Source organism: Leucoraja erinacea, chromosome 5 (genome assembly GCF_028641065.1).
Source record: "Leucoraja erinacea ecotype New England chromosome 5, Leri_hhj_1, whole genome shotgun sequence".
NCBI lineage: Eukaryota > Metazoa > Chordata > Chondrichthyes > Rajiformes > Rajidae > Leucoraja > Leucoraja erinaceus.
In genome coordinates, this window is record NC_073381.1 from 89,292,064 (window position 1) to 89,317,019 (window position 24,956).

The following is a 24,956-nucleotide window of genomic DNA, read 5'->3' on the forward strand; positions in this document are numbered from 1 at the left end:
AGGATTAGTCATGAAACGATTGTTTTACATGGAGCGTGTCCAAATTCTTCATTTCACCACATTTGTGGCGATTATCGAGAACTGCTTGCGATGAACGATTTGTGTTAGCTGGATGGTTACCATGCACACCATAGGGGTTCAGACCCAAGATAAATGGGATCACTTGATGGTCAAACACAATACTGCAGATTTGTTAACACGTCGCCTGTTGGGAATGAAGATAGACACAATGTGCTAGGGCAACTCAGCTTGTCAGGCAGCACATCTGGAGGACAAGGATGGGTGACGTTTCGGATTGGAACCCTTCTTCGGACCGTGCCTGTTAGTAATTCAGGACTTCAATAGGGTTCCCACTATTTCACTGGAATCCCATAGAAGATGCTTAAAACAACTTTAAAGGCTCTAATAGCAGCACTTGTTCTTTGTTGGTAATATCTATACTATTACTAAAACTCACATCTTGACCACTTTTTTATTGCCTTTTTTTAAAATTTGCACCAAAACCGGTACCCTTTATCGCTAGGATTATTTTGCCACCTTACTCACCGTTCTCCTCTCCTCCAAGCGCTACCCCGTCCCCCACACCACCCCCCCTCCCACACGCCACCCCTCCTCCCCCTCCCCCACGCCACGCCCCCCCCTCCCCACGCCACTCCCCCACACGCCACCCCTCCTCCCCCACGCCACCCCTCCCCCACGCCACCCCCCCCACGCACCCCTCCTCCCCACCCCACACCCCCCCCTCCCTTACAAACACCCCCCCCCCCCCCCACCCCCGCCACGCCACCCCCCCCCCCAAACTACCCCCCCCACGCCACCACCCCCCCCCCACACACCCCCCTGTCCCCCACACCACACCCCCCCTCCCCACACACCACCCCACCCCTCCCCCACCTCCACCCGCCACGCCACCCCCCCCCCCTCCCTTACAAACATCCTCCCCCCCACCCCCACCCCCCCACCCTTGCCCCACACCACCCCCTCTCCCACACCATGGTGGAATATTGCATTGGGGAATGGGTTGCATTGGGGGACCAAGCCTATCATGTGACTGGGACCCAACGGGTCCCACTTAGTCTAGTATTTTATATTTCCTTCTCAGTTCATATGTTTCATGTTAAGCATAATGGTGATAGAAGCATTGCCAAATACTGTCCAAAATTAAAAGACCCGCCTGAAGAGAATACAGGAGACAGGGCCAAATATTTGTTGAAGACCAATTTTAATCCCTTGTTTATTTTCATTACTTTTGAATGACAGCATTGATCAAAATACAGTAATGCACCAGGCATGGTGCATTTTTTCTGCAAACTAGGTGCCATGGATGTAAAGCAGGTGGGAAGCTGAATGGAGTCTTCAACAAGGAAAGATCTTACTCAGCAGAGCAGGGACTGCCTGTTGAGATGAAGAGATTATCACTATAGCTCTGCCTTTTTGTATAAATATTTGGGTTATAAACTCTTTGGAGCGTGTTGTGGAAATGTTTTAATTCTCGGCCGGTGACATCAGGTGTTATTAACCCTCGTGAAAATCTAGCAATTTATCAATGATTGCAGTAATTATTTAAGATGACAACCTGCCATCTGCTCCCAACAGATACAATAAGGGAAGTGATACTTAAATTCCAGACTCCTTGCAAGTCAGGCATGAGCTACAGATCCCCTTGCAGATAGCGTTTTGAAGCAATTCTTTCTTCGTGGCAAGCAGGAACTGGCAAAGTTTTACTGTGCTTTACGATGGAGTGATTGTGGAAGATTGTAGCATGATCGAATCTTACTTTAAATTATTCATTTATTTTTCCAATTCCCCTAGTTGGCAAGATTATTACCATAATGTAAACACTCTTATTGAGCACATTTCCTGGTAAATTAGCTGCTTTCTTGTGTATTTGTGAATTTTCATTGACGACAGAGGTTTAAGGTGAGGGGGGAAAGATTTAATAAGAATCTGAGGGGTAACGTTTTCAGGCAAAGGGCGGTAGGTGTATGGAACGAGCTGCCAGAGGAAGTAGTTGAGGCAGGTACTATTATAATGTTTAAGAAACATTTAGACAGGTACATTACAAAATTCTTAAGGGGTTGGACAGACTAGATGCAGGAAGATTGTTCCCGATGTTGGGGAAGTCCAGGGCAAGGGGTCACAGCTTAAGGATAAGGGGGAAATCCTTTAAAACCGAGATGAGGAGAACTTTTTTCAAATAGAGAGTGGTGAATCTCTGGAACTCTCTGCCACAGAGGGTAGTTGAGGCCAGTTCATTGGCTATATTTAAGAGGGAGTTAGATGTGGCCCTTGTGGCTAAGGGGATCAGAGGGTATAAAGGCTACCCGCCTTTACCAAAAATAGACACAAAAAGCTGGAGTAATTCAGCGGGTCAGACTGTATCTCTGGAGAAAAGGAATAGGAGACACTTCCAGTCAAAACCCTTATTCAGACTGAGAGTAGGGGAGAGGGAACCGTGAGATATAGACAGTGAAATTGAACAAGTGAATGAAAGATATGCAAAAACGTAATGATGAAACGGTCCCTTGTTGTTAGCTGTGGGCTGGGTGGAAACGCATTATGCAGACAATTAAACTCATTGGACGACAGTGAAACTAGTACAATGAGAGACGGAGAGAGAGGGGATGTTCTCTAACTTGAAATTAGAGAAATCAATATCCATACCATTTTCTTTTTGTTTAGTTTAGAGATGCAGCGCGGAAACAGGCCCTTCGTCCTAACCGAATCCGCGCTGACCAATGATCCCAGCACACTAACACTATCTTACACGCAGCGCACTAAGGACAATTTACAATTTTACCAAGCCAATTAACCTACAAACCTGTACATCTTTGGAGTGTGGGTGGAAACTGAGCACTCGGAGAAAACTCACAGAGGTCAACGGGAGAACGTAAATCTCGGTACAGTGTGCACCTGTAGTCAGGATAGGATCGAACCCAGCAACTCTACCACTGCACCACTGTGCCGCCCCCTCCCCCCCATAAGTACCAGCATTAGCGGACCCCGCCTGCAGAGGAAGATCAACTCATCAGAGCATTGTACTTGGCACAATGAAGTGAATGATTGTGAATAGATGACCCGCTCAAACTTCAGAGCAGTAATTAACTGTGTACTTTGCAGAATCCTGGATGTGTTCCCATGTATAGTGCAAATGGACACCATTCATCAGGTCATTCTGTGGCAATCTGTGACAATATCTCAAGCTGTTTTAACCTCATCCTGTAACTCTCTTCCCAAACTCCCTGCCTGTTTATTGCATCAACATTTTTTCCATTGTAAGGATGCTCTCTATATGCCACTTATTGTACACAAATATTTACCATCTGAGGAGCAAGTGGTTCATGATGACCCAGCATCTAAAAGATCCCCAAAAGAAATGGATGCATTCAACAAGGAAAGTACAAAGTACAGTGGTTACAAATTATCTTACATATCAAAGGCGAATAATCTTTCAAATCAGGACAATTCACAAACCAAAATATTTAATATTTCTTTCTGATATCATTCAAAAACATTAGCTCTCTGCAAAACTGTTGCCGTGTTAGTTTATTACATTTGGATGTCTGTTTAGTTTTTTTTAGTTTATTTTAGAGATCCAGAGCAGCAACAGACCCTTTGGCACACCTAGTCCACGCCACACTAGGAACATTTTACAATTTTTTACCAAAGCCAATTAACATACAAACCTGTACGTCTTTGGAATGCGGGAGGAAACCGGAGCACCTGGAAAAACCCACGCGGTCACAGGGAGAACATACCAACTCTGTACAGACAGCACCCGTAGTCAGGATCGAACCCAGGTCCCTGGTGCTGAGAGGCAGCAACTCTCCCGCTGCGCCACTGCTGGTAGCAGTTTAACATTCTGTTTTAGTTTTCCTGAGATATGTCTGCTCACATTGCCCTCATGGTTGCGAAGCTGCGTCCATACATCAAAACCTGTTCAGCCTCATCTGTTTATGAAGCTAAGATTAGCCTCACAAAGCCAGAGACCTGGACACAGGCGCAAGGTGCTGGAGTAGCATCAGTAGCCCAGCGGGTCAGGCAGCATCTCGAGAAAAATGACCGGTGACGTTTCGGATCGGGACCCTTCTTCAGACTGCTGATTTAGAGGGCTGGGTTCGATCCTGACCTCAAGTGCTGTCTGTATGGAGTTTGCATGTTCTCCCTGTGACCCGAGTGGGTTTCCTCCAGGTGCTCCGGTTTCCTCCCACATCCCAAAGGAGTTGCGGGTTTACAGGTTAATTGACTTCTGTAAATGGATCCTAGTGTGTTGGGAGAGGATGAGAGTGTGGGATAACGGAGTGTGAACAGATGATGGATTTTCCGGACGATTCAGTGGGCCAAATGGTCTGTTTCCTTGCGGTATCTCAGGTGTCACTCTCATAGCAATACTTTAAAAGTAATTAAATCGGACAATGTATGAGGCAGCATCATTCCTAATGCCAATGGCCGCCATCATGTACGATCAGTATGGTGAACATTCTTCAGCAACATCTCCAATACCAATGATTTCTGTTGCGAATACATATTAATATTGATACATATTAATTTACTTTCAAGTTTTTGTTTTTGTTTTATTTTGTAGTTTTAGAGATGCAGGGTGGAAATAGGCCCTTCGGCCCACCGAGTCCGTGCCAACCAGTGACCACCCACATATTAACGCAATCCTACACACACTAGGGCCAATTTACATTTATACCAAGCGAATTAACCTATAAACGTGTACGTCTTTGGAGTGTGGGAGGAAACCAAAGATCTCGGAGAAAACCTACGCAGGTCACGGGAACAACGTACAAACTACATACAAACAGCACCGGTAGTCAGGATCGAACTGGGGTCTCTGGTGCTGTAAGGCGGCAACTCTACCGCCCCTTCACTTCAACTGGAATCATATGGAACTACGATGACAGTGGTGCAGCGGTAGAGTTGCTAACTAGAGGTGCTGTCTGTATGGAGTTTGTACGTTCTCCCTGTGACTGTGTGGGTTTGTAGTTTAATTGGCTTCAGTAAAATTGTAAATTGTCCCTAGTGTGGGCTAGTGCCAGTATACAGGATGATCGCTGGTCGGCACGGACTCAGTGAGCCGAAGGACCTGATTCCGCACTGTATCTCTAAAGTCAAAAAGTCTAAACTACAGGTGCTGGTTTATATATTTTTTTAAAATAGAAAGTGCTGGAGTAACTCACCTGGTCAGGCAGCATCTCTGGAGGATATGGACTTTTGGCATTTCGGGTCGGGACCCTTCCTCAGACACGGAAGAAGACAAAGTCTGAAAAAGACCCAGGCAGCATCTCCTCCTCCTTCGGAGACTGAGGATGGTTCCCGACCCAAAACGTCATTCAGCTATGTCCTCCAGAGATGTTGCCTGACCCGCTGAGTTAATCCAGCACTTTGTGTGTGGTTTATTTTGCTTGGAGTCTCCATCATAGTGTAATGTAACCTGAAGCACTTGGATTTAGGTTGCATTTTCCCAACCGATCCTCGCTCCTGCTCGTCAGACCAGTCCTGGCTCACGGAGACAGGCTCTCTGGGTCTTTAATTTCCTCCGGGTATGCATCGGAATAAAATTCCTGTCAACGCTCTTGTGGTATCCAAAAAACCTTTTTTTTGTTTATCGCACAAAAGACTTTGATGCAAATATATCAAAGCTGTGCGTCTGCCAGAGAGAGTCTCCTGGGAAATTATTTTTGGGCAGGTAATTATTATTTTTTTGCAGTCCCAAGTTGTAATGCACTCTTGTCTTCTGCAGAGATTGTTTGCAAAAGGCTTTGGAGATCTGCCTTGAGGAGAAACACATTCAGAGCTCTGGAGGGAATGAGAGACTGCAAGTCTGGTTCAGTCGTTCCGAAGTGTTAGCATAGGTATGATGAGCCATATGGCACAATGGGTCAAGCATTAAGCTTCTTGAAGAGCTCAAAAGAATGTTAGAAATGGGAGCAGGACTAAGCCGTTTGACCCTTTCCACTGCTCCGCCGTTCATCAAGATCATGGCTGGTTTTCTGCTTCTGTGCCTTTATTCTCAATGTTATTGGGGGTGACTAGTGATGCAGCAGGTGGAGCCGCTGTCTCATGTCGCCAGAGACACGGGTTCCATGCTGAGTTTGCACGTTCTCCCTGTGACCGCCTGGATTGCTTCCCACGTCCCAAAGACATACGAGTTTGTAGGTTTGCATCTGTTGATTGCCCCTAGAGTGTAGGGAGTGGATGCAAAAATGGAATAATATAGAACTAGTGTGAACAGGTGATCGATGGTTAGTGTGGATTCACTAGACCGAAAGGCCTGTTTCCATACTCCATCTCTAAACAAAACTGTGCTAAGGGCGGGACAGTAGCGTAGTGTTAGAGCTGATGCCTCACAGTGCTAGAGACCAGGATTCAATCCTCACTAAGGGTGCTGCCTGGACGGAGTTTGTACGTTCTCCCCGTGACCGTATGCCTACTCCCATTTTTCCGAATGCTCCAGTTTCCTCCTTTGGTTGTGCAGGTTTGTAGGTTCATTGGCTTCGGTAAAATGATAAATTGTAGGAAAGTGTTAGTGTACGGTGTGATCGTTTGTTGATGTGGACTCGGTGGGCCGAAGAGCCTATTTCCACGCTCTATCTCCAATGTCTAAATCCCCATATCCTTTTGAGTACTTCAATTTTCCACAATCTGTTAATCTCTGTTTTGAATGTACACACTGAATGAGTCTCAGCAGCTTTCACCATCTTCTGCATGAAGAAATGTCTCCTCATCACAGTTGTACGTTGTTGACCGCATGCGACAGACTTTCTTGGTTCTAGACTTATCAGCCAGAAGAAGCATCGCCCTTGTCGAGCCCAGAAAGAATTTTCTCAGTTTCAATGAAGTTACCAATGTAACCTAACTCGGGAGAGTAGAGTATAGGAAGGAACTGCAGATGCTGGTGTACACCGAAGATAGACACAAAATGCTGCGTCTATCCACGGGAGAGTATAGGCCTGGTTCACTCAATCCTTCCACATCCAACAAACCTGCTGACACAGAAGCACTCCGGGGAAACATTACTGCATTCTTTTCATTGGCAAATATGTACTTGGGTAAGAAGAAACTGTGACTTCAGACTTTAGAGATACAGCGTGGGAAAAGGCCCTTCGGCCCACCGTGTCCCTGCTGATCAGCGATCACCCCATACACTAGCACTATCCAACACACTAGGGACAATCTACCCACTGCGCCGCAGCGGTGGAGTTGCTGCCTTACAGCATTTGCAGTACCGCAGACCCAGGTTCGAATCCAACTATGGGAACTGTCTGTACGGAGTTTGTACCTTCTCCCCGTGACCTGCGTGGGTTTCTTCCAAAATCTTCGGTTTCCTCGCACACTCCAAAGACGTAAAGGTTTATAGGTTAATTGGCTTTGGTATAACTGTAAATTGTCCCTCATGTGTGTAGGATTGTGTTAGTGTGCGGGGATCGCTGGTCGGTGTGGACTCGGTAGGCCAAAGGGCCTGTTTCCATGCTGTATCTCTAAACTAAAAAACTTTTAAAAATATACATTTGCACAGTGGCAGAGTGAAGGCCAGATAGGTTTCCAGGAGCAGTGCCCAGTAACCAGTTGGAGCAGCAGCAATATTGACAGCAAACTGGCAAACAGATTCAAGGCCAGTGAACACAAGACAACACTAATCTCAGCAACTATGAACTTAGTGGATTTGTTTTAGAGATACAGCATGGAAACAGGCCCTTCGGCCCACCGAGTCCACACTGACCATCGATCACTCTAGTTTATGTTATCACAGTTTCACATCCTGCACGCTAGGGGCAATTTACAGAAGCCAATGAACCTACCGATCTGCATGTCTTTGGAATGTGGGTAGAAATCGGAGCACCCTGACAAAATCCATGCGGTCACAGGGAGAACGTACAGTCTCCGTACAGACAGCACGCATAGTCAGGATCGACCCCAGGTCTCTGGCGCTGTAAAGTAGCAACTCTACCGCTGCACCACCGTGCCGCCCAATACAGAATACTCCAGCTGGGGTCTCAGTAAATACAGACATTTGTAACTGCAAGAAGATATCTTGACTCCAGGACTCAAATGCTCTTATAATGAAGAACAACATAACATTTGCCTTGCAAATCACTTTGCTGCGCTAGGACCTTGCTTTTCAATTACTTGTATGCAAGGACGTGTAAATCCCTTTGATCATCAGCTTTCCCATTTCTTTATCCTTTGAAAAATGTCTCTTTTGTGCACTGAAGTGGATAACTCTACATTTTCCACATTATTTTGCTCCTGGCACACTATGTCCGCTAATCCAGCTTGTCTATAATCTCCTTGCAGCCTCTTTTCGTCCTCCTGCATATCGCAATCCCGCCTAGCTTTCTATTGGAAGCAAACTCATGAATTTGATATTTGGTCCCTCAAAGGATAGTTGACATATATTTTGCACAGATGGAGCTCAAGGACAAACCCCCATGGTACCTGTGCAAAGCTCATAGTGCTGGAGTGACCCAGCAGGTCAGGCAGCATCAGTGGAGGGAATGGACAGACGAAGTTTCAGGTCGGGACTCTTCAGACTAATTTTAGCATGCTGGGGGGAGGGGGGAGAGAAAGATGTGGTGCCTCACTGGTTACCTCCTACCAAGCTAAGAGTGATCTATTTGTTCCAACTTTTTTTTGGTCTATTTCCCATTCTTGACTCTTAACTTGTTGACCCATCTTTGGTTTGGAATCTTATCGAAAAACCCTCTGAAACACCAAACGATTCAATGGTGCTTTATTGTCACGTGCAAGGGCACAGTGAAATTCTTTTCTCACAGAGAGTCCAGTAGAGTATTGCCATACTTACGTTCAATCTCTGATTGCAAAGTGTACAGAAATTGTCTACTGATCCCGCATCCTAGAGGAGCCATGTTTTGGGGCCATTTGCCAAGTCCAGTCCACGCTCTAGGCCTCGTGGTGCAGCCCCCGATCCAGGCGAGCCCCAGGCTGCTGCAGGGCCTCCAGCCTTCGACTTCCCTTCGACTTGTGGATTGTCCAGCGAACCGACGTCCCTTTCCTCGCCCGTCCACCTTTGTGCTTCGGGGCACCTCCCGCAGCCGACCTCTAGGGTGCGGTAGGCCGGACCACAGTTCCCTCTTCCTCCCCTACCGGCCTCGCTCCTCACCCATCGCGCTCGCCATCATCGCCCGCTCCATCCTCCCAGTCTCTGGTGTTCAGGGAAGAGCAGGGTCTGCTCGGCGGCTTCCCCCTTCCTGACAGACTATTAGCCCAGCATGTAAATATTATAATGGGGACATCTAATGATGGGGGCATCTAATGGTAGCAAAAACAGGGTGGCAGATTATTATCTAAATGGTGTCAAGTACAACAGGGAAATATAACGGGATATGGGGATCCTTGTTCATCAGTCAATGAAAGTAAGCATGCAGCGAAGAAAGCGAATGGCATTTTGACCTTCATAACAAGAGGAGTTGAGTATAGGAGCAAAGAGGTCCTTCTGCAGTTGTACAGGGCCCTAGTGAGACCACACCTGGAGTATTGTGTACAGCTTTGGTCCCCTAATTTGAGGAAGGACATTCTTGCTATTGAGGGAGTGCAACGTAGGTTTACAAGGTTAACTCCTGGAGTGGCGGGACTGTCATATGCTGAGCGAATGGAGCGGCTGAGCTTGTACGCTCTGGAGTTTAGAAGAATGAGAGGATATCTTATTGTAACACATAAGATTATTTAGGGTTTGGACACGCTAGAGGCAAGTAACATGTTCCCGGTTGGAGTAGTCCAGAACCAGGGGCCACAGTTTAAGAATAAGGGGTAAGTCATTTAGAACTGAGACGAAGAAACACTTTTTCTCACAGAGAGTTCTGAGTCTGTGGAATTCTCTGCCTCATGGTGGAGGCCGATTCTCTTGATACTTTCAAGAGAGAGCTAGATAGGGCTCTTACAGATAGCGGAGTCAGGGGATAGGAGGAAAAGGCAGAAACAGTTGAAGATGATCAGCCATGATTACATTGAATGGCGGTGCTGGCTCAAAGGGCCGAATGGCAGCTCGTTCCATACACCCACCTCCCTTTGTGTGGAAAAAGTCACCCCTCAGGTTCCTATTAAATCTTTCTCCCCCTCACCTTAATCTTTCCACCCTGTCCTAAAGGAAGTTCTATGTTATCCCACATTCTCATCTATTCCCCTACGCACCTGAGGCAATTTACAGCGATGGATCAACCTCCACACATTGTCTGGATTGGCTGGGTTGCCTGAAAGAAGCCCACGCGGTCACAGGGAGAACGTGCAAATTGCACAGGCAAACACCCCAGGTCAGGATCGAACCTGAGTCTCTGGTGCTGCAAGGTAGCGGCTCTACCAGCTGTGCCACTGTGCCACCTCTGTCTGTGCCACTGTGCCACCCTCTGTGCCACTGTGTCGGCCAGTCCTATTATTCTTTTTAAAGTGCTATATTATTCCATCCTTCTTTCAGGAGCCAGGCTCCCACTCTGCTTTGTACACAAATGGCCCATTGCTTTCAAATGTTGTGAGGGAAAGATAAAATCTCGCAAGTTGTGCTCGTAAGATGAAAAGGTTAAGGGTTCCAAAATGTTATGTGCACAATAAAATGCACACAATCTAACTGGCCCGATAAAATCTCAGCAAATAACCGCAACTGAGCAAAATACTATTGTTGCCTTCACTTGCCGTTATTTTTTGACAAATTTTGAACACTTTATCGAAGCTGTTTAAATATTTTGCTGGCTGCTATATATTCCGATTAGCGAAAACTCGTCCTTTAAACAAAAAAGGACCCAAAGTGCTGGAATAACTCAACGGGTCAGGCAGCATCTCTGGAGAACATGGATAGGTGACGTTTCATATTGGGACCCTTCTTCAGACTGATTGTAGGGGGGGTGGGGGGGGGTGGAAGGAAGAAAATTGGAAAAGGGAAGAAGGGTCTCGACCCGAAACATTACCTATCCATGTTCACAATAATCTGCAGTTCTTTTTTTTCTAATTTAACAAAATATGTTTAGTTTACTGTTCCTTAGCACAACTGATTTTGTGTGGTTTCTCTTCACAATAAATATAACTTGATGATTAGACATGGCTCAGAAGTGTAAAGAATGGAAATTTGGTGTGTTTTGTAGCCTTATTAACGCAAAGTTTTGGAAGTGGATGCTGCTGGATACAACCTAGTGGTATGAATATTGATTTCTCTAGTTCCAAGTAACCCTTGCATTCCCTTTTTTCTCCATCCCTCCGCTGCTAATTTCACTGTTCGTATCCTTTCATTATCACATCCTCCTCAGCCAACAATGGACCTGTGTGACCTCTTTGGCCATCTGGTGCCGGCTCTTGTTCGGTGTCGGATTTGTTCTGTATCTTTTCATACCACTAGTTTCCCTCTCCCCTGATTCTCAGTCTGAAGAAGGGTCTCAACCCAAAGTGTCACCTTTTCCTTTTCTCCAGAGATGCTGCCTGACCCGCTGAGTTACTCCTGCATTGTGTGTCTATCTACTGGATAGACACATCAGTGATACTTTAGGCTTTGTATCTTGAATTGCAGCACTGGGGAGGTTTCGAATGGAGCTTCAAAAGTGCTGGAGTAACTCAGCGGGTCTGGCAGCATCTCTGAAGAACATGGCCGGTGACATTTAGTGTCGGTAACCCTCTTTAGCCTCTAAAGAAGTCTAAAGAGTGAAGCTTGTTATAACAAAGCAGAAGGTAAACTAATACACACGGTTACCTTCAGTCTTTTCAGCTCATGCTGACTGTAACTTGGTGCCGCTTCGTGCTCTGTAAATGTGAGATGTGAAGAGAGACGAAGCAGGCCTTAAAAAATGTATTACCATGATACAGTCTCCATATTGACATTGTGCTCGGAGCAGAAGCAAGTCACAAAATGCTCAGCAATGTTGTGAAATACACTTCTAAATATACCGAAATACAACTTGGTGGAATGAATGCACGTTTTATTTTTGCTTTTACGCAGCCACTTCATGTTTCCATGGATACAGTTCGATTTGTATAGATCGCACACTTCACAATGCATTTCTTATATTTAAGTTACTTCTGCACATTTTCTTAAAAATATGGAGTTTTTGTTGAAATTGTACAGTGCGTTAGTGTGGCCTCTCCTGCAATACTGCATATCATTTTGGCCCCATTACCGAAAAAAATATATAGTAACATTGGAGGCGGTACATAAGTTATTCAGCAGGAGAACTCCTGGAATGAGAGGATTGTCTTACTAACGGAGATGGGTGGCATGGTAGTGCAGCGGTAGAGTTGCTGCCTTATAGCCCCAGAGTACCGGGTTCAATCCTGACTACGGCTGCTGTCTGTACGGAGTTTGTACGTTCTCCCCGTGACCTGCGTGGGTTTTCTCCGGGTGCTCCATTTTCCGCCCACACTCCAAAGATGTACAGGTTTGTAGGTTAATTGGCTTGGTATAAATGTGAATTGTCCCAAGTGTGTAGGACAGTGTTAATGTGCGGGGATCGCTGGTCGGCACGAACTTGGTGGGCTGAAGGGACTGTTTCCGTGCTGCATCTCTAAACTAAGCTAAACTAAAATTTGTGGACATTAAAACCATGCTAAACCTTGCAGAATCACTGACAGTTCTCTGTGCAAGAAGGGTACAGAAAGAAAAGAGCTGACATTCTACTTGGGTAATGTCATTACTCATGACACATGAGCTTGAATAGCTGGACACTTAGTCAAGCACATATCACAAATCTTATTTTTATTATTTGTTATTATTATATATGATATACTTATTATTAATTTGCAACACTTAGCACCAGGAAGATGGGGAAATCATTATCTCTCAATTGGAGTTTCTTCAGAGCAGTGATTCTTATTAATTGAGACATTGATGAAGAAAAACTGTTCTGCAATTTTCTTTAGAAGTTAATGTTAGTTGTTTTAAATTTAAATGGCTGTGAATCACTGGTGTGCAATTCCGGACTAGTTTTGCCGTCATATGGCAAATATTAAGAATTGCAACAACTAATTGCAACAAGTAACTAATCAAAGAGTTATTTGCTCGAGCAAGAGCAAAATACTGCAGATGTTTTTGTCCTGCTGAAAGCCACAGGAATAATGCCGCGAAAGCTCACGAGATGACGAGAGTTTACTGAGTATCTAGACAAATGGGCAAATCAATGCATTAGCCCAACACTGAGCTCCGAGTGTGTAGGCAGGCACTGCAGATGCTGGTGTACACCAAAGACAGACACAAACTACAAAACTTTAAACTCAGAGTCTGAAGAAGGGACTCGACCCGACATGTCACCTATTCCTTCTCTCTGGAGGTGCTGCCTGTCCCGCTGAGTACTCCAGCAATTTGTGTCTATCTTCGGTGCAAACCAGCATCCACAGCTCCTTCTTCCAAAACACTCATTTTGCCAGCCCTGGCAAGATCCTGATATTCCCCTCACTTCCAACATCGCAATTCCCCCACCCGCCACATTCCCATACACTCCACCTTACTCCATGAGTAACCTGCATCTGCAGTTCCTTCCTACACTTTCTTTTTTATTGATTCACAAGTGGTACATTGCTCCCGAAAGGATGGCTTCCTTTTGTCGATGAGGAAACCAAACAGCCTACCTTCTGCAGCCACTGTGTGTTGTTTTCCATGATATTTTCGAGCTGCTGAAGCCGTTGTACGGAGCCGCCGTTGTCCCCTTCCGGAGAATCCCTCTGCACCGTGTTCGGCACAAAGTGGTTTGACACCGAGCGACAGTTGTCCACCTCCGGCAGCAGGAAAGTGTAGCTGCAAGATCCGTGCTGAATTTGATAGTGCCTTTTCCCGGTGTTATCCATCTTGTGAAACCCAGTTCCCAAGGAAAGACTGCAGCTGAAGAAAAGCAATGATGGAATCAACATTTTCCGTCTCTGTTCTCAGTGCAGAAAGTCGAGTCCTTTGTATATGAAATGCAATCCAAAGATTTTTTTTTTGAGGAAAAGATCTGTCAGAGGAATTTTTTCAGTTGTGCTGCTTTTTATCCTCTGGAATTCTGTGGTGAAATTGCCAAGTACAAAGCACTGCGAACTGTTGCTGCTTGATGTTCTGTCAGAACTGGAGTAATAAGGTTCTGTATTACTTCCTGTAGCCTTTCAGTCTGTGTTGTGCAGGCAGAGACAATGCTGTAAAGCAAACATTATTCCCCACTGGCTTGGTTTCCCAGCTTGAAAGTGCCCTTTTTAAAAAAAAATCTGAAGCCTCACTGCGCACGTTTCTGCAAGCTGCTGTATCTGACTCAAATCAATGCAGCGTTTTATGATGATTTGACAGGAAAGGCAGAAGTGTTATATGTGTGTCCTGCCCCTGCAAGGGCTGCCTGTTACCTTCCACCAAGGGGAGGTCACTTGCCAGACAGCAGAGATGCAAGAGAACGTTTCATATCCAACCCACACTACGTTTACCGAAAACATCCAAAAGACAGATGATTGGCCTCTAACAGAGCCAGTGGTAATTCCCTTTCAGTCCTTTGTGGGGGAATCTATGAATAGACTGAAGAAATCAGTTCTGGCTTCTCTCGGACTACGTGCTGGAGTACATTATACAGCTAGGAATGAAAGATTGTACTGGTGGGTGAAAGTCCTTGTACTTGTAGGTGAAAGCCTCTTGCCTCCATTCACTTTCTATGTAATAACCAATGCCTTCAACATATTGTTCTTAGAAAACCTAATGTGAGCAAACTGTGCTCTGCACTTTTAAAGAGAGAAATAAATGGGCCAGCGTGCTCAAACGGTGGTGGTAAAATTGAAGCCCTTCTGCCTTCATTCGATTCAGCTCAGCGAGTAAAGGCTGGTCTGAAACTTTTGAAAACCATAATTTCACCTATCTCTCGGCTCACACGGTGCACATTTCAGATAATTAGGAGCGATGCCATCATCTTAAGTCAACACATTTAAGTGAAATGGAAGGTAGACACAAAATGCTGGAGTAGCTCAGCGGGACAGGCAGCATCTCTGGAGAGAAGGAACATGTTTCAACACGATCCCGAATTTTTAGGCAAGTGTCACTCCCGTCAATTAGGCATCTAATTCATTTTAAACGCCGAGGATGTGATGGCTTGTGAAAATGTAGGTGATTCATTTGTGAGAAACATAAACGTCCTTTTGAGAGATCTCTGCTTTGCTCAGTTATGAGAACTAAAAGCTGTTCTCAGCCCTGGCGTTTTGACATCCTTCCCAGCGATTAATTTGGTCACTTATCAGCTCCAAGCACATTTCTACCGGGCAAGCAGACCTTTAGAGAAATGTTTTTGGTTTCACTAATTAATTAATCTGCTTGCTGTATCAAAACTGGAACATGGTTTAAAACACTGGAGTGATTGTTAAAATCAGTTCATATAAAGCTTTGACAATCTGCCAAATTGTTATGGAGGAATTGATTTTTTTTTTGCTATGAAAGGAGCAAAGCATTTTGTTCTCAATAACTGAGCTGTTACCCTAAGTTCGGAGGTGTTTTACAATTCACCTTTTGCTAATTTTGTTGAGTGCAGTGATTGCAGTTAAGTGTTCAATTTTACCCCCTTTCGGGACATGGCCCTTTCAAGTGCTCGTGACACAGAGAGTGATTAATTTTCATAAAAAGCCGACGAGTTGTGCGCTGCTAGGCTTGGAAGGTCTTGCACTCCAATGGGAAAAGTGGACTTCTTTTAGAACAAATGTCAGACAGCCTCTCTTGGCAGCTCAGCTGAAGATTATTCCCTCTTTGTGCAAAAGGAAAATGTGGCGCAGAGGTCGCGTTACAGCGCCAGGGACAAGGGTTCGATCCTGACTACGGGTGTTGTCTGTACTGAGTTTGTACGTTCTCCCAGTGACCACGTGGGTTTTATCCAGGTGCCCCTGTTTCCTCCCACATTCCAAAGACGTACAGGTTTGTAGATTATTTGACTTTGGTTAAAGAAAAAAAGAAAACTGTGCCTAGTGTGTGGGATAGTGCTGGTGTACGGGGATTCTCTAACCGGCACAGACCTGGTGGGCCGAAGGGCCTGTGAGCCATATCTGTAAGCTGAACTAAACTAAACTTAAATGAGCTAGGTGCTGTCCTGGATAGTCATTTTGATCTTACCTCGTCTAAAAAAATGATTCCCATGCAGCATATAGAAGGTTTTATATATTAAAAACTTTTTAATAAATCTTTTAACTATGCAGCTGAAGTGATAAGGTTTGTTCTTTGCAACTGAGATACAGAGATACTATGCAGAAACACGCCCTTCAGCCTACTGAATCCATGTCGACCAGGGTTCACCCCGTACACTAGCACTAGGAACAATTTTACAACTTACTGAAGCCAATTAACCTATACACGTGTACGTCTTTGGAGTGTGGGGTGAAACCAGAGCACCCGGAGAAAACCTATGTAGTCACAGGGAGAACATACAAACTCGGTACAGACAGCGCCTGAAGTCAGGATCGAACCTGGGTCTCTGGTGCTGAAAGGCAGTAACACTACCGCTGCGCCACCGTGCAACCCTACATTAAATTCCATATTCCTCCTATCCTGCTCATTCATTTGTCAAGATGCCTCTGAGACGACTGTTCCTTCCTTCACCACCTCCTCTGGCAGCTCATTCTAGACACCATCATTATACACAAAGGGCAGTGGGTGTATGGGACGAGCTGCCGGAGGAGGCAGTTGAGGTAGGTATCTAGACCCTATCTGCACCTCTCATTATTTCATGTACCTCAGATCATCTCTCAGCCTCCTTTGCTGCAAGGAAAACAGACCCAACCTACACAAAATCTCCTGATAAGTCAAGACCTCGGCAGGGCACAATGGTGCAACGGTAGAGTTGCTGCAGCGCTGTCTGTACGGTGCTGTATGTACTGGGTTTGTACATTCACCCCGTCACCACGTGGGTTTTCTCCGAGATCTTTGGTTTCCTCCCACACTCCAAAGACTTACAGGTTTGTAGGTTAATTGGCTTGGTATAAATGTAAATTGTCTCTAGTATGTGTAGGATAGTGTTAATGTGCGGGGATCACTGGTCAGTGTGTACTTTGTGGGCCAAAGGGCCTGTTTCCATGCTGCATCTCTAAACTAAACCAATCCAGGCGACATCCATGTAAACAGGAGCAACTAGAAAGTCTGAAGAAGGGTCCCAACCCAAAACGCCACCCATCCATTTTTTTCAGAGATGTTGCCTGACCCCTTAAGAACTGTGTGTCCATCTTTGATATAAACCAGCATCTGCAGTTTTTTGTTTCCACATAGAACTGCAGATGTTGGTTTACAATAAAAAATACACAGTCGGTCAGGCAGCATCCCTGAAGAACATGGATTGGTGACGTTTCAGGTCTGAAAAAGAATCATGTTCCGAAACGTCTCCCATCAATGTTCTCCAAAGATGCTGCCTGGCCCTCTGATTTGCTCCAGCACTATGTGTCTAACTTTGTGGGGGGTTTTCTGGTTAGAAAATATTTAACTCTTTGAATATTTTCCCCGTTCTTAATAAAGCGAACTAATGGTGCAAAGATCCCGATTTACGATTTAACCACTCATAATTCCTTAATCTGTGTCCTCTGTTTTACATCTGAATATGATCATTTTGCTTGTGTTTTTATTGCTTTGCCTCAATTGCTGATCATGTTTTTAGTCACGGCATTCATCTTAATTTTATCTGTCAGAAGCATTTTCTTTGTGGCCTGTCTTGGCAGAACTTACGCAGCAGACACTCTTGGATGTTGTACAAAGGTGCCATTTCATGCTGCTTTCCATGCCCTGTCTCTTACGTCTCACTGGAAGTTAGAGGGAGGTAAAATTAATCATGAAATGCTAAAGTGACTGTGCTTCAGTTTATCCCACACAAAGTGAAACCTTAGAAACCTGCAGGACCTTGCGGGATTGAACACTAGGAGTCAGGTTTGCAGCTTGGGTCAAAACTCAGCTCAGCCAGAATCTCGCTCACAGAAGTCCCATTTATCTGAAGTCTCCAGGAGTCTGTTGTCAAGTGGGCTTCAGTAATCCTGTGCTTATGTCTATGCCGACCAGCTGAACAATTGCACAAGTTAACTCTCGTAAGAAGGTTTAAATCCAAAGGGTAACTTGGGTGGAAAAATACATTTGCGATCATTTTGTTAGTCAAGGAGTACTCAATTACTCCAAAAATCAGAAGAAGGGTTCCGACCCAAAACGTTACCCACCCTTTAATCTCCAGAGATGCTGCCTGACCCGTAGAGTTACTCCAGCACTTTGAGCCCTTTATTGTTCAAAGAACGTGAATAGGTTTAAGGTGAAGTTGGAGAGGGAAACTGAGGGGTAACTTTTTCACACAAAGGGTGGTGGGTGTATGGAACGAGCTGCCGGAAGAGGTTGTTGAGGCAGGGACTATTCCAACATTTAATAAACAATTGGACAGGTACATGGATAGGACAGGTTTGAATGGATATGGGCCAAATGCGGGCAGGTGGGACATATTGGTCGGTGTGGGCAAGTTGGGCCGAAGGGCCTGTTTCCACACTGTGCGACTATGACTATTACGAGTTTTGGCTAATCAGTATATAGGTCTTCTCAAAAACAAACGCCACCGAATGCAGTATTTTACCCAGGATTGGGGAAATCAAGAAACCAGAGGTCATAGGTTTAAGGTGAGAGAGGAAAATTAATGGCAACCTGAGGGGAAAGATTTCCATTCAGAGGGTGGTGTGTATATTGAATGAGCTGCCATGGGAGGTTGTTGAGGCAGGTAGGTTTAGAGAGGAAAGGTTTAATGTGTAAGAAGGAACCGCGGATGCTGGTTTAAACCAAAGATAGACAAGTTGGATATGGACCAATTACAGGTAAATGGCTGTGGAGGCCAAATCATTGGGTAATTTTAAGGGCTGAGATTAATAGATTCTTGATTAATATGGGTGTCAGGGGTTATGGGGAGAAGGCAGGAGAATGGGATTGAGAGGGAAAGATAGATCAGCCATGATTGAATGGCGGAGTAGAGTGGATGGGTCGAATGACCGAGTTCTGCTCCTATGACATGATCTGCCATTATATTAGCAAGGACATCTTCATCGACATGGGAGAGTTGGGCTGAAGGGGCATGTTCCGTGCTCTATGACTATTATCTTCAGGGAACAATGAGCCCTTCCACCCTACTGCTCTGGACATCAGTGGTGATGATTTCCACAAACCAAGGTTGCAGTTGGCGATGTTCTGAGGCTGAAAGTTCATGGGTTGCAGTTGAGAATTTTTGTCAGCACAAGAGAACTTTGACTTGGAAAGGCCGCCACATTGTCAAAAGTGTTTAATTGTTTAATGCACCAGGAATAGAACAATAACATTCTTACTTGCTGCAACACTACAGGTCCATCAACTCTATAACGCAACAAATAAATATAAAATAATTAATAATTCAATAAATTAACAATCAGTAATATTTGGTAACCCAACCATAATAACGCACAATAGTGTTGTAGGTAAAGTATAGTCTTGCTAGAGAATGCAGGGTGGCACAATTGCTGCCTCACAGCACCAGAGACCCGGGTTTGATCATGTCTGCACAGAGTTTGTACTTTCTCCCCGTGACTGCGTGGGTTTTCTCCGGGTGCTCCGGTTTCCTTACACACATTAAAGACGTGCAAGTTTGTTGGTTAATTGGCTTCTGTAAATTGTCCCTAGTGCATAGGATAGAACGAGTGTACAGGTGATCGATGGTTGGCGTGGACTCAGTGGGCCGAAGGGTTTGTTTCCAAACTGTACTCCGAACTGGACTACAACAGATAGAGAAAAGCACTGATTATAGTTGTAGAAACAAGGAACTGCAGATGCTGGTTTACAATTACAAATTGTCCCTAGTGTGTAGGATAGAACTAGTGTAGGGGGTGATCGCTGGTCAGCACGGATTCGGTGGGCCAAAGTGTCTATTTCCACGCTGTATCTCTAAAGTCTAAAGAACATGTCTGACCTTAAAATTTACCGACTTAATGTTCGGTGCTTAATCAAACAATCTCCTCACAAGGAAAAAGGGGGAACAATTGTCCAGTTGAAGCAGAGAGGCTGCGAGTGAGCACCTCCTGGTGTTTGGATGGAAAATCAGTCGAGGAAGATATGTGCCGTGATCAGCAATCCTGTTTGTTTTTTGTTACAAGGAAGGCTTGACAGGAAAGGAAAACAAGAACGAGAGTGAGTGAACCACCCGTTTGAAGCTATCTTTCATTGTGTGTTTGTTTTACCACTTATCTTTCATGCAATCATTGAATAGAGAGCACATTCATCACTCAATTATCAAGCCAGTTGTCGGGAAAGTTCATTATTGCCCGTGAATAGACAGGTGAAAGTTTGCCGGCACCAAGGGGCAGCCGGTGCTGGAATCTGTAGCAAACAAAAAGAACAGCTGGAGGAACTCGGCATGTCAGGCAGCATCTGTGGAGGGAAATGGACAGTAACGTTTTGGGTCGAGACCCTTCACCCAGACTGAAAGAGTAAAGGGGGAAGTAGCTAGTATAAAGATGTAGGGGGGGGGGGGAGTGTGCGAGTGATAGTTGGCAAGGGATAGTTGGAGCAAAAATGAACTGCAGATGCTGGTTTATACCATAGGGTTCAGGACGTTTGAGCACTTTCTGATCCACTGAAGAATGAGAATGCCAAAGATAGACACAAAGTGCTGGAGAAACTCAGCGGGTCAGGCAGCATCTCTCTGGAGAACATGGATGCATGGGTGACGTTTCAGGTCGGGACAATTCTTCAGACTCTGGGTCCCGAGCCGAAACGTCGTCTATCCATGTTGCTGCCTGAACTGCTGAGTTACTCCAGCACTTTGTGTCTATCTTTGGCATTCTTATTCTTCAGTGGATCAGAAAGGCAGCTGATAATGAATGTTTGCAGCCCAGTTTGTAGTGTGTTTGGTTGTTTTCCATGTCTCTGATCCATACAGCATCACCTGTTTCACATTTGAGTTAAAGATGCGTATTTTGGTGTTGATTGAGATGTGTTTTGAGCTCCAGATCTTCCTGAGCATGTTAGACACCACCCTAGCCTTATTGATTCTACTTTTTACATCTGCCTCTGCCCCTCTGGTGATGTCCACAACACTAGTGGAGCCTAGGTATGTGAATGTTTCTACCTCCTCTGGAGCAGTGCTATGCATAAGGATAGGGTTGCTGGTTTTGGAGTGAATCCTCATCACCTGTGTCTTTGCTGTATTGGGTGTAAGGTTGCAGCTTTTTCAATGGCCTATGCTCCCTTGAGGAACAGAGGGCTTAAGGAGCTGTGAGAGTCTGTCCGTCTTCTCCTGCAACCGGAGCGCCCGGAGGAAACCCACGCGGTCACTGGGAGAACGTGCAAACTTCACACAGACAGCACTCAGAGGTCAGGATCAAGCTGTGAGGCAGCGGCTCTACCAGCTGCGCCATACACTTGTTAGGAAAGGAAGGTGAAGAATGGAAGTGAATGAGAAGGGGAGATGGCAGACGGGAACAACAGAAGGAGGGAGGGGTGGTAAACGGGTTCAAGTGGTGGAGTGTGCGGAAGCGAGAGAAACTAAACAGATTCATAGAGAGTTAAGGGGTTGGTGTGGGAAAAAGGGTGTGTGTGGGAGGGCCAACGTAGACAGGTGGAGAGAGGATGTGGGTTACCTCTACTTGGAAAATTCGCTACCACTATGCTCCTGAGTTGCCGACCACCCAGGTGAAATATGAGTTGTTGTACCTTTGTACGTTCTCCCTGTGACCACGTGGGTTCCTTCCAGGTGCTCCGGTTTCCTCCCACATCTCAAAGACGTGCGGGTTTGTAGATTAATCAGCTTGTGTAAATTGTCCTGAGTATGTCGGACAGTGCCTGTGTATGGGCGGTCGCTGGTCGGCACGGACTCGGTGGGCCGAGGGTCTTTTTTCCACGCTATATTTCGAGAACTAAAACTAATATTGGTGGACCAACATCGGTGAATGAATTCGGTGGTGGTGGGTGATCTCCAAACTAAATTGAATTGAAATAAAAAATGTAACTACATTGTTTAGATGTACCTTTTGAGGGGTTCAAATGTGTTCATTGGCCTGAATTTCCAGATCACATTAACTTCACATCAACCCATCGGTCAATAAACAGTCCAGAGTCATCGGTCAACTATGGCTCGAGTCCGTGGCTTGATTTGCCCGAGTTTCTTCACTGAGGACTCTCTTGGCTTGGAAACTGTTTTATTGTTGCTGCTAGCTCGCACAATGGTGGGAAGAAGAAGAAACTGAAAGGAAAGCCTCGTGTTGTGGCAGACATAAATCGCGGCAAATACACGGGATTGAGATGTCACCAAATGCTTGCGCGTTCCTTTAGACTTTCGAGATGCAGCACGGAAACAGGCCCTTTGGCCCACCAAGTCCACGCTGACCAACAATCACCCCCGTTCCCTACCATTATCCTACACACAAGGGACATTTAACATTTTTACCAAACCTGCACATCTTTGAGGTATGGGAGTAAACTGAAGCACCCGGAGAAAACCCATGCGGTCACAGAGAGAACATGCAAACTCTATACAGGCAGCAGCCGTAGTCAGGATCGAACTAGGGTTGAGGCAGCAACTGTACCGCTGCGCTGCTGAACAGCCCTGAAATTGTGGGAGGAAGAAGAAATTGTAAGGAAAGCCTTGGGTTGTGACAGACATCATTCCCGGTACATGCATGGGGTTGTGAGAGGCAGCTATTGCGGTAAATACTCGTGATTGAGAAGCGGCTAAATCCTTGTGTGTTCCTGGTGGCATCCAAGCCTGCAACTGGCATTGCAGAGTTGTGAAGCCAAATGTCACACGGGGTTTGCTGCCAGCGATCAATGCTTTCAACACTGTCTACTGCTGTTGATGTGGAATGTGTTGTAATTTGCTTTCGCACATATGTAGAGTGTTACTGTTGGATAAATGTCAATGGAAGCGAGCAAAGCCCTCTCCATCAAACTTTACAGTGGTACAGAAGTGTCAGAAGGCGACGCTCTCGTGATCTCCCTCATCATTTGCACTGTGGTTTGATCTGGCACAGAAGGACAACGTACCATTGTTGTCTGCAATTAATGTTTGGTCACAAATACAATAACTAAGTTAAACAGGATTGACTTCACTTTATACTGTGGAGATACAGCATGGAAACAGCCCCTTCGGTCCTTCTAACCTCCAGTGTGTAGGTGACCAGTTTAGTCAGAGGCAGATGAGTTTTAGTTATAGCTTTGGAGATACAACGCGGGAACAAGCCCTTCTGCCCATCGAGTCCACACCAACCAGAGATCAGGCGGTACACTTGCACTATCCCCCACTAGGGACAATTTACAGTTTTTTACCAAAGCCAATTGTCTTTGGAGTGTGGGAGGAAACCGGAACACCCAGAGAAAACCTATGTGGTCACCAGGAGAACGTGCAAATCTTCGTACAGCGAGTACAAGGCCCAGTGCCGTCAAAAGCTCATTATACGTTAACCCAAATCATCCACAGGGTAATTCTCGTAAACATCCTCTGGACCCTCTCGAAGGCCAGCACATCCTTCCTCAGATATGGAGCCCAAGATCCCTCTCGGTATGCAGAAGATTTATCCAGCCTAACTCGCAGAGAATAAGGCTGAGCAAAACCTGTTCACTGTCAGCGGGAATATTGTCATCATTGTTGAGATGTTTGCAACATCCTATGCAAAAGTAAAGGTTCGAAGGGCTGAATGGCCAACTCCTGCACCTATTGTCTATTGCATACTGTCATAAAGGTCTTCAGGATATTTAATATAAGAATTGTGTTGTCGGGTTTTCACAGCTGTTGGGTTAATGTAGACACAGGGAACTGCAGATGCTGGTTTATTAAAAAAAAGACATAAAGCGCTGGTGTAGCTCAGCGGGTCGGGAGGATCTCCTTCGGAAGAATCCCAGAGTAGGATTTTGCAAGCTGATAAATATAATATTCACAATCTCCAGAGCTACCTCTTTCAAAACTCTGGGATGTGGATCATGAAGCCTTTGGTATCTACCTCAGTTTCTTCCCTGGGACATTGTCTTTTTATTAACAGTTTGGTTTAGGTTAGAGATACAGCGTGGAAACAGGCGCTTCGGCCCACCGAGTCTGCGCCGATCAATGGGCCTGTACACTAGCACTATCCTACAGACCAGGGACAACTTAGAGAAGCTAATTAACCCACAAACATGTACGTCTTTGGAGTGTGGGTGGAAACTGGAGTATCTGGAGAAAACTCACATGGTAACAAGGAGAATGTACAAACTTCACTCAGACAGCACTCGAGGTCAGGGTCAAACCCGGGTCTCCAGTGCTGTGAGGCAGCAAGTCTACTGCTATTCCTATTCCTACAGACTTCCGGGTAGTCTGCATCCTGCGGGCTTGAACATTGAATTCTCCCAATTTTGTTAGCCACTGCTGTCTCCTCCCCTTCCTTAGCCCTCGGGCTGTCTCCTCCCATCCCCCTGCCCTCGGGCTCCTCCTCCTCCTTTTTCCTTCCTTCTCCCCGCCACCCCCTATCAGTCTGAAGAAGGGTTTCGACCTGAAACGTTGCCTATTTCCTTCGCTCCATAGATGCTGCTGCACCCGCTGAGTTTCTCCAGCTTTTTTGTGTACCTTCGATTTTCCAGCATCTGCAGTTCCTTCTTGAACATTCCTATTCCTCATTCTGATTTGACTCTTAAAGCCCTGTCCCATGGTACGAGTTCATTCCAAGAGCTCTCCTGAGTTTGCCCTGATTCGAACTCGGAGATTTATGGTAATGGCCATTCGTCGGTACTCGGGGCTCTCGAGGACATTTTTCAACGTTTGAAAATCTTCATGAGTCTTCCCGTGCTTACCTGCCATTAGCGAGTCTTCCCGAGTACTTGCCGTTAGCGTTACGAGCCGCTAAGAGACGTCCCCGAGCTCCGACGTACCCGCTACGTTCATTCTCCGTGCTTACCACGAGTTTCATTTTTTTTTTATTCGGGAGAGCTCTTGGAATGAACTCGTACCATGGGACAGGGCTATTAGTCTGATATTTCAGGTGGATTTTGTGTATGGGTCGAAGGGCCGAATGGCCTATCCCAGCACCCA

General features: G+C 45.6%; 1 protein-coding gene across 1 annotated transcript in view; it reads right to left on the minus strand.

Annotated features, from left to right (window-relative positions):
- LOC129697528 (angiopoietin-2-like) overlaps positions 1–14,468 on the minus strand; it is an 88,582-nt gene extending 74,114 nt beyond the window's left edge. Inside the window, exon 1 of the mRNA XM_055636179.1 lies at positions 13,567–14,468. Within this exon, the coding sequence (XP_055492154.1) occupies positions 13,567–13,845 (279 nt within the window). The 5' untranslated portion in view covers positions 13,846–14,468. The remainder of the gene's footprint in view (positions 1–13,566) is intronic.
- Between the last annotated feature and the right edge of the window lie 10,488 nt (positions 14,469–24,956).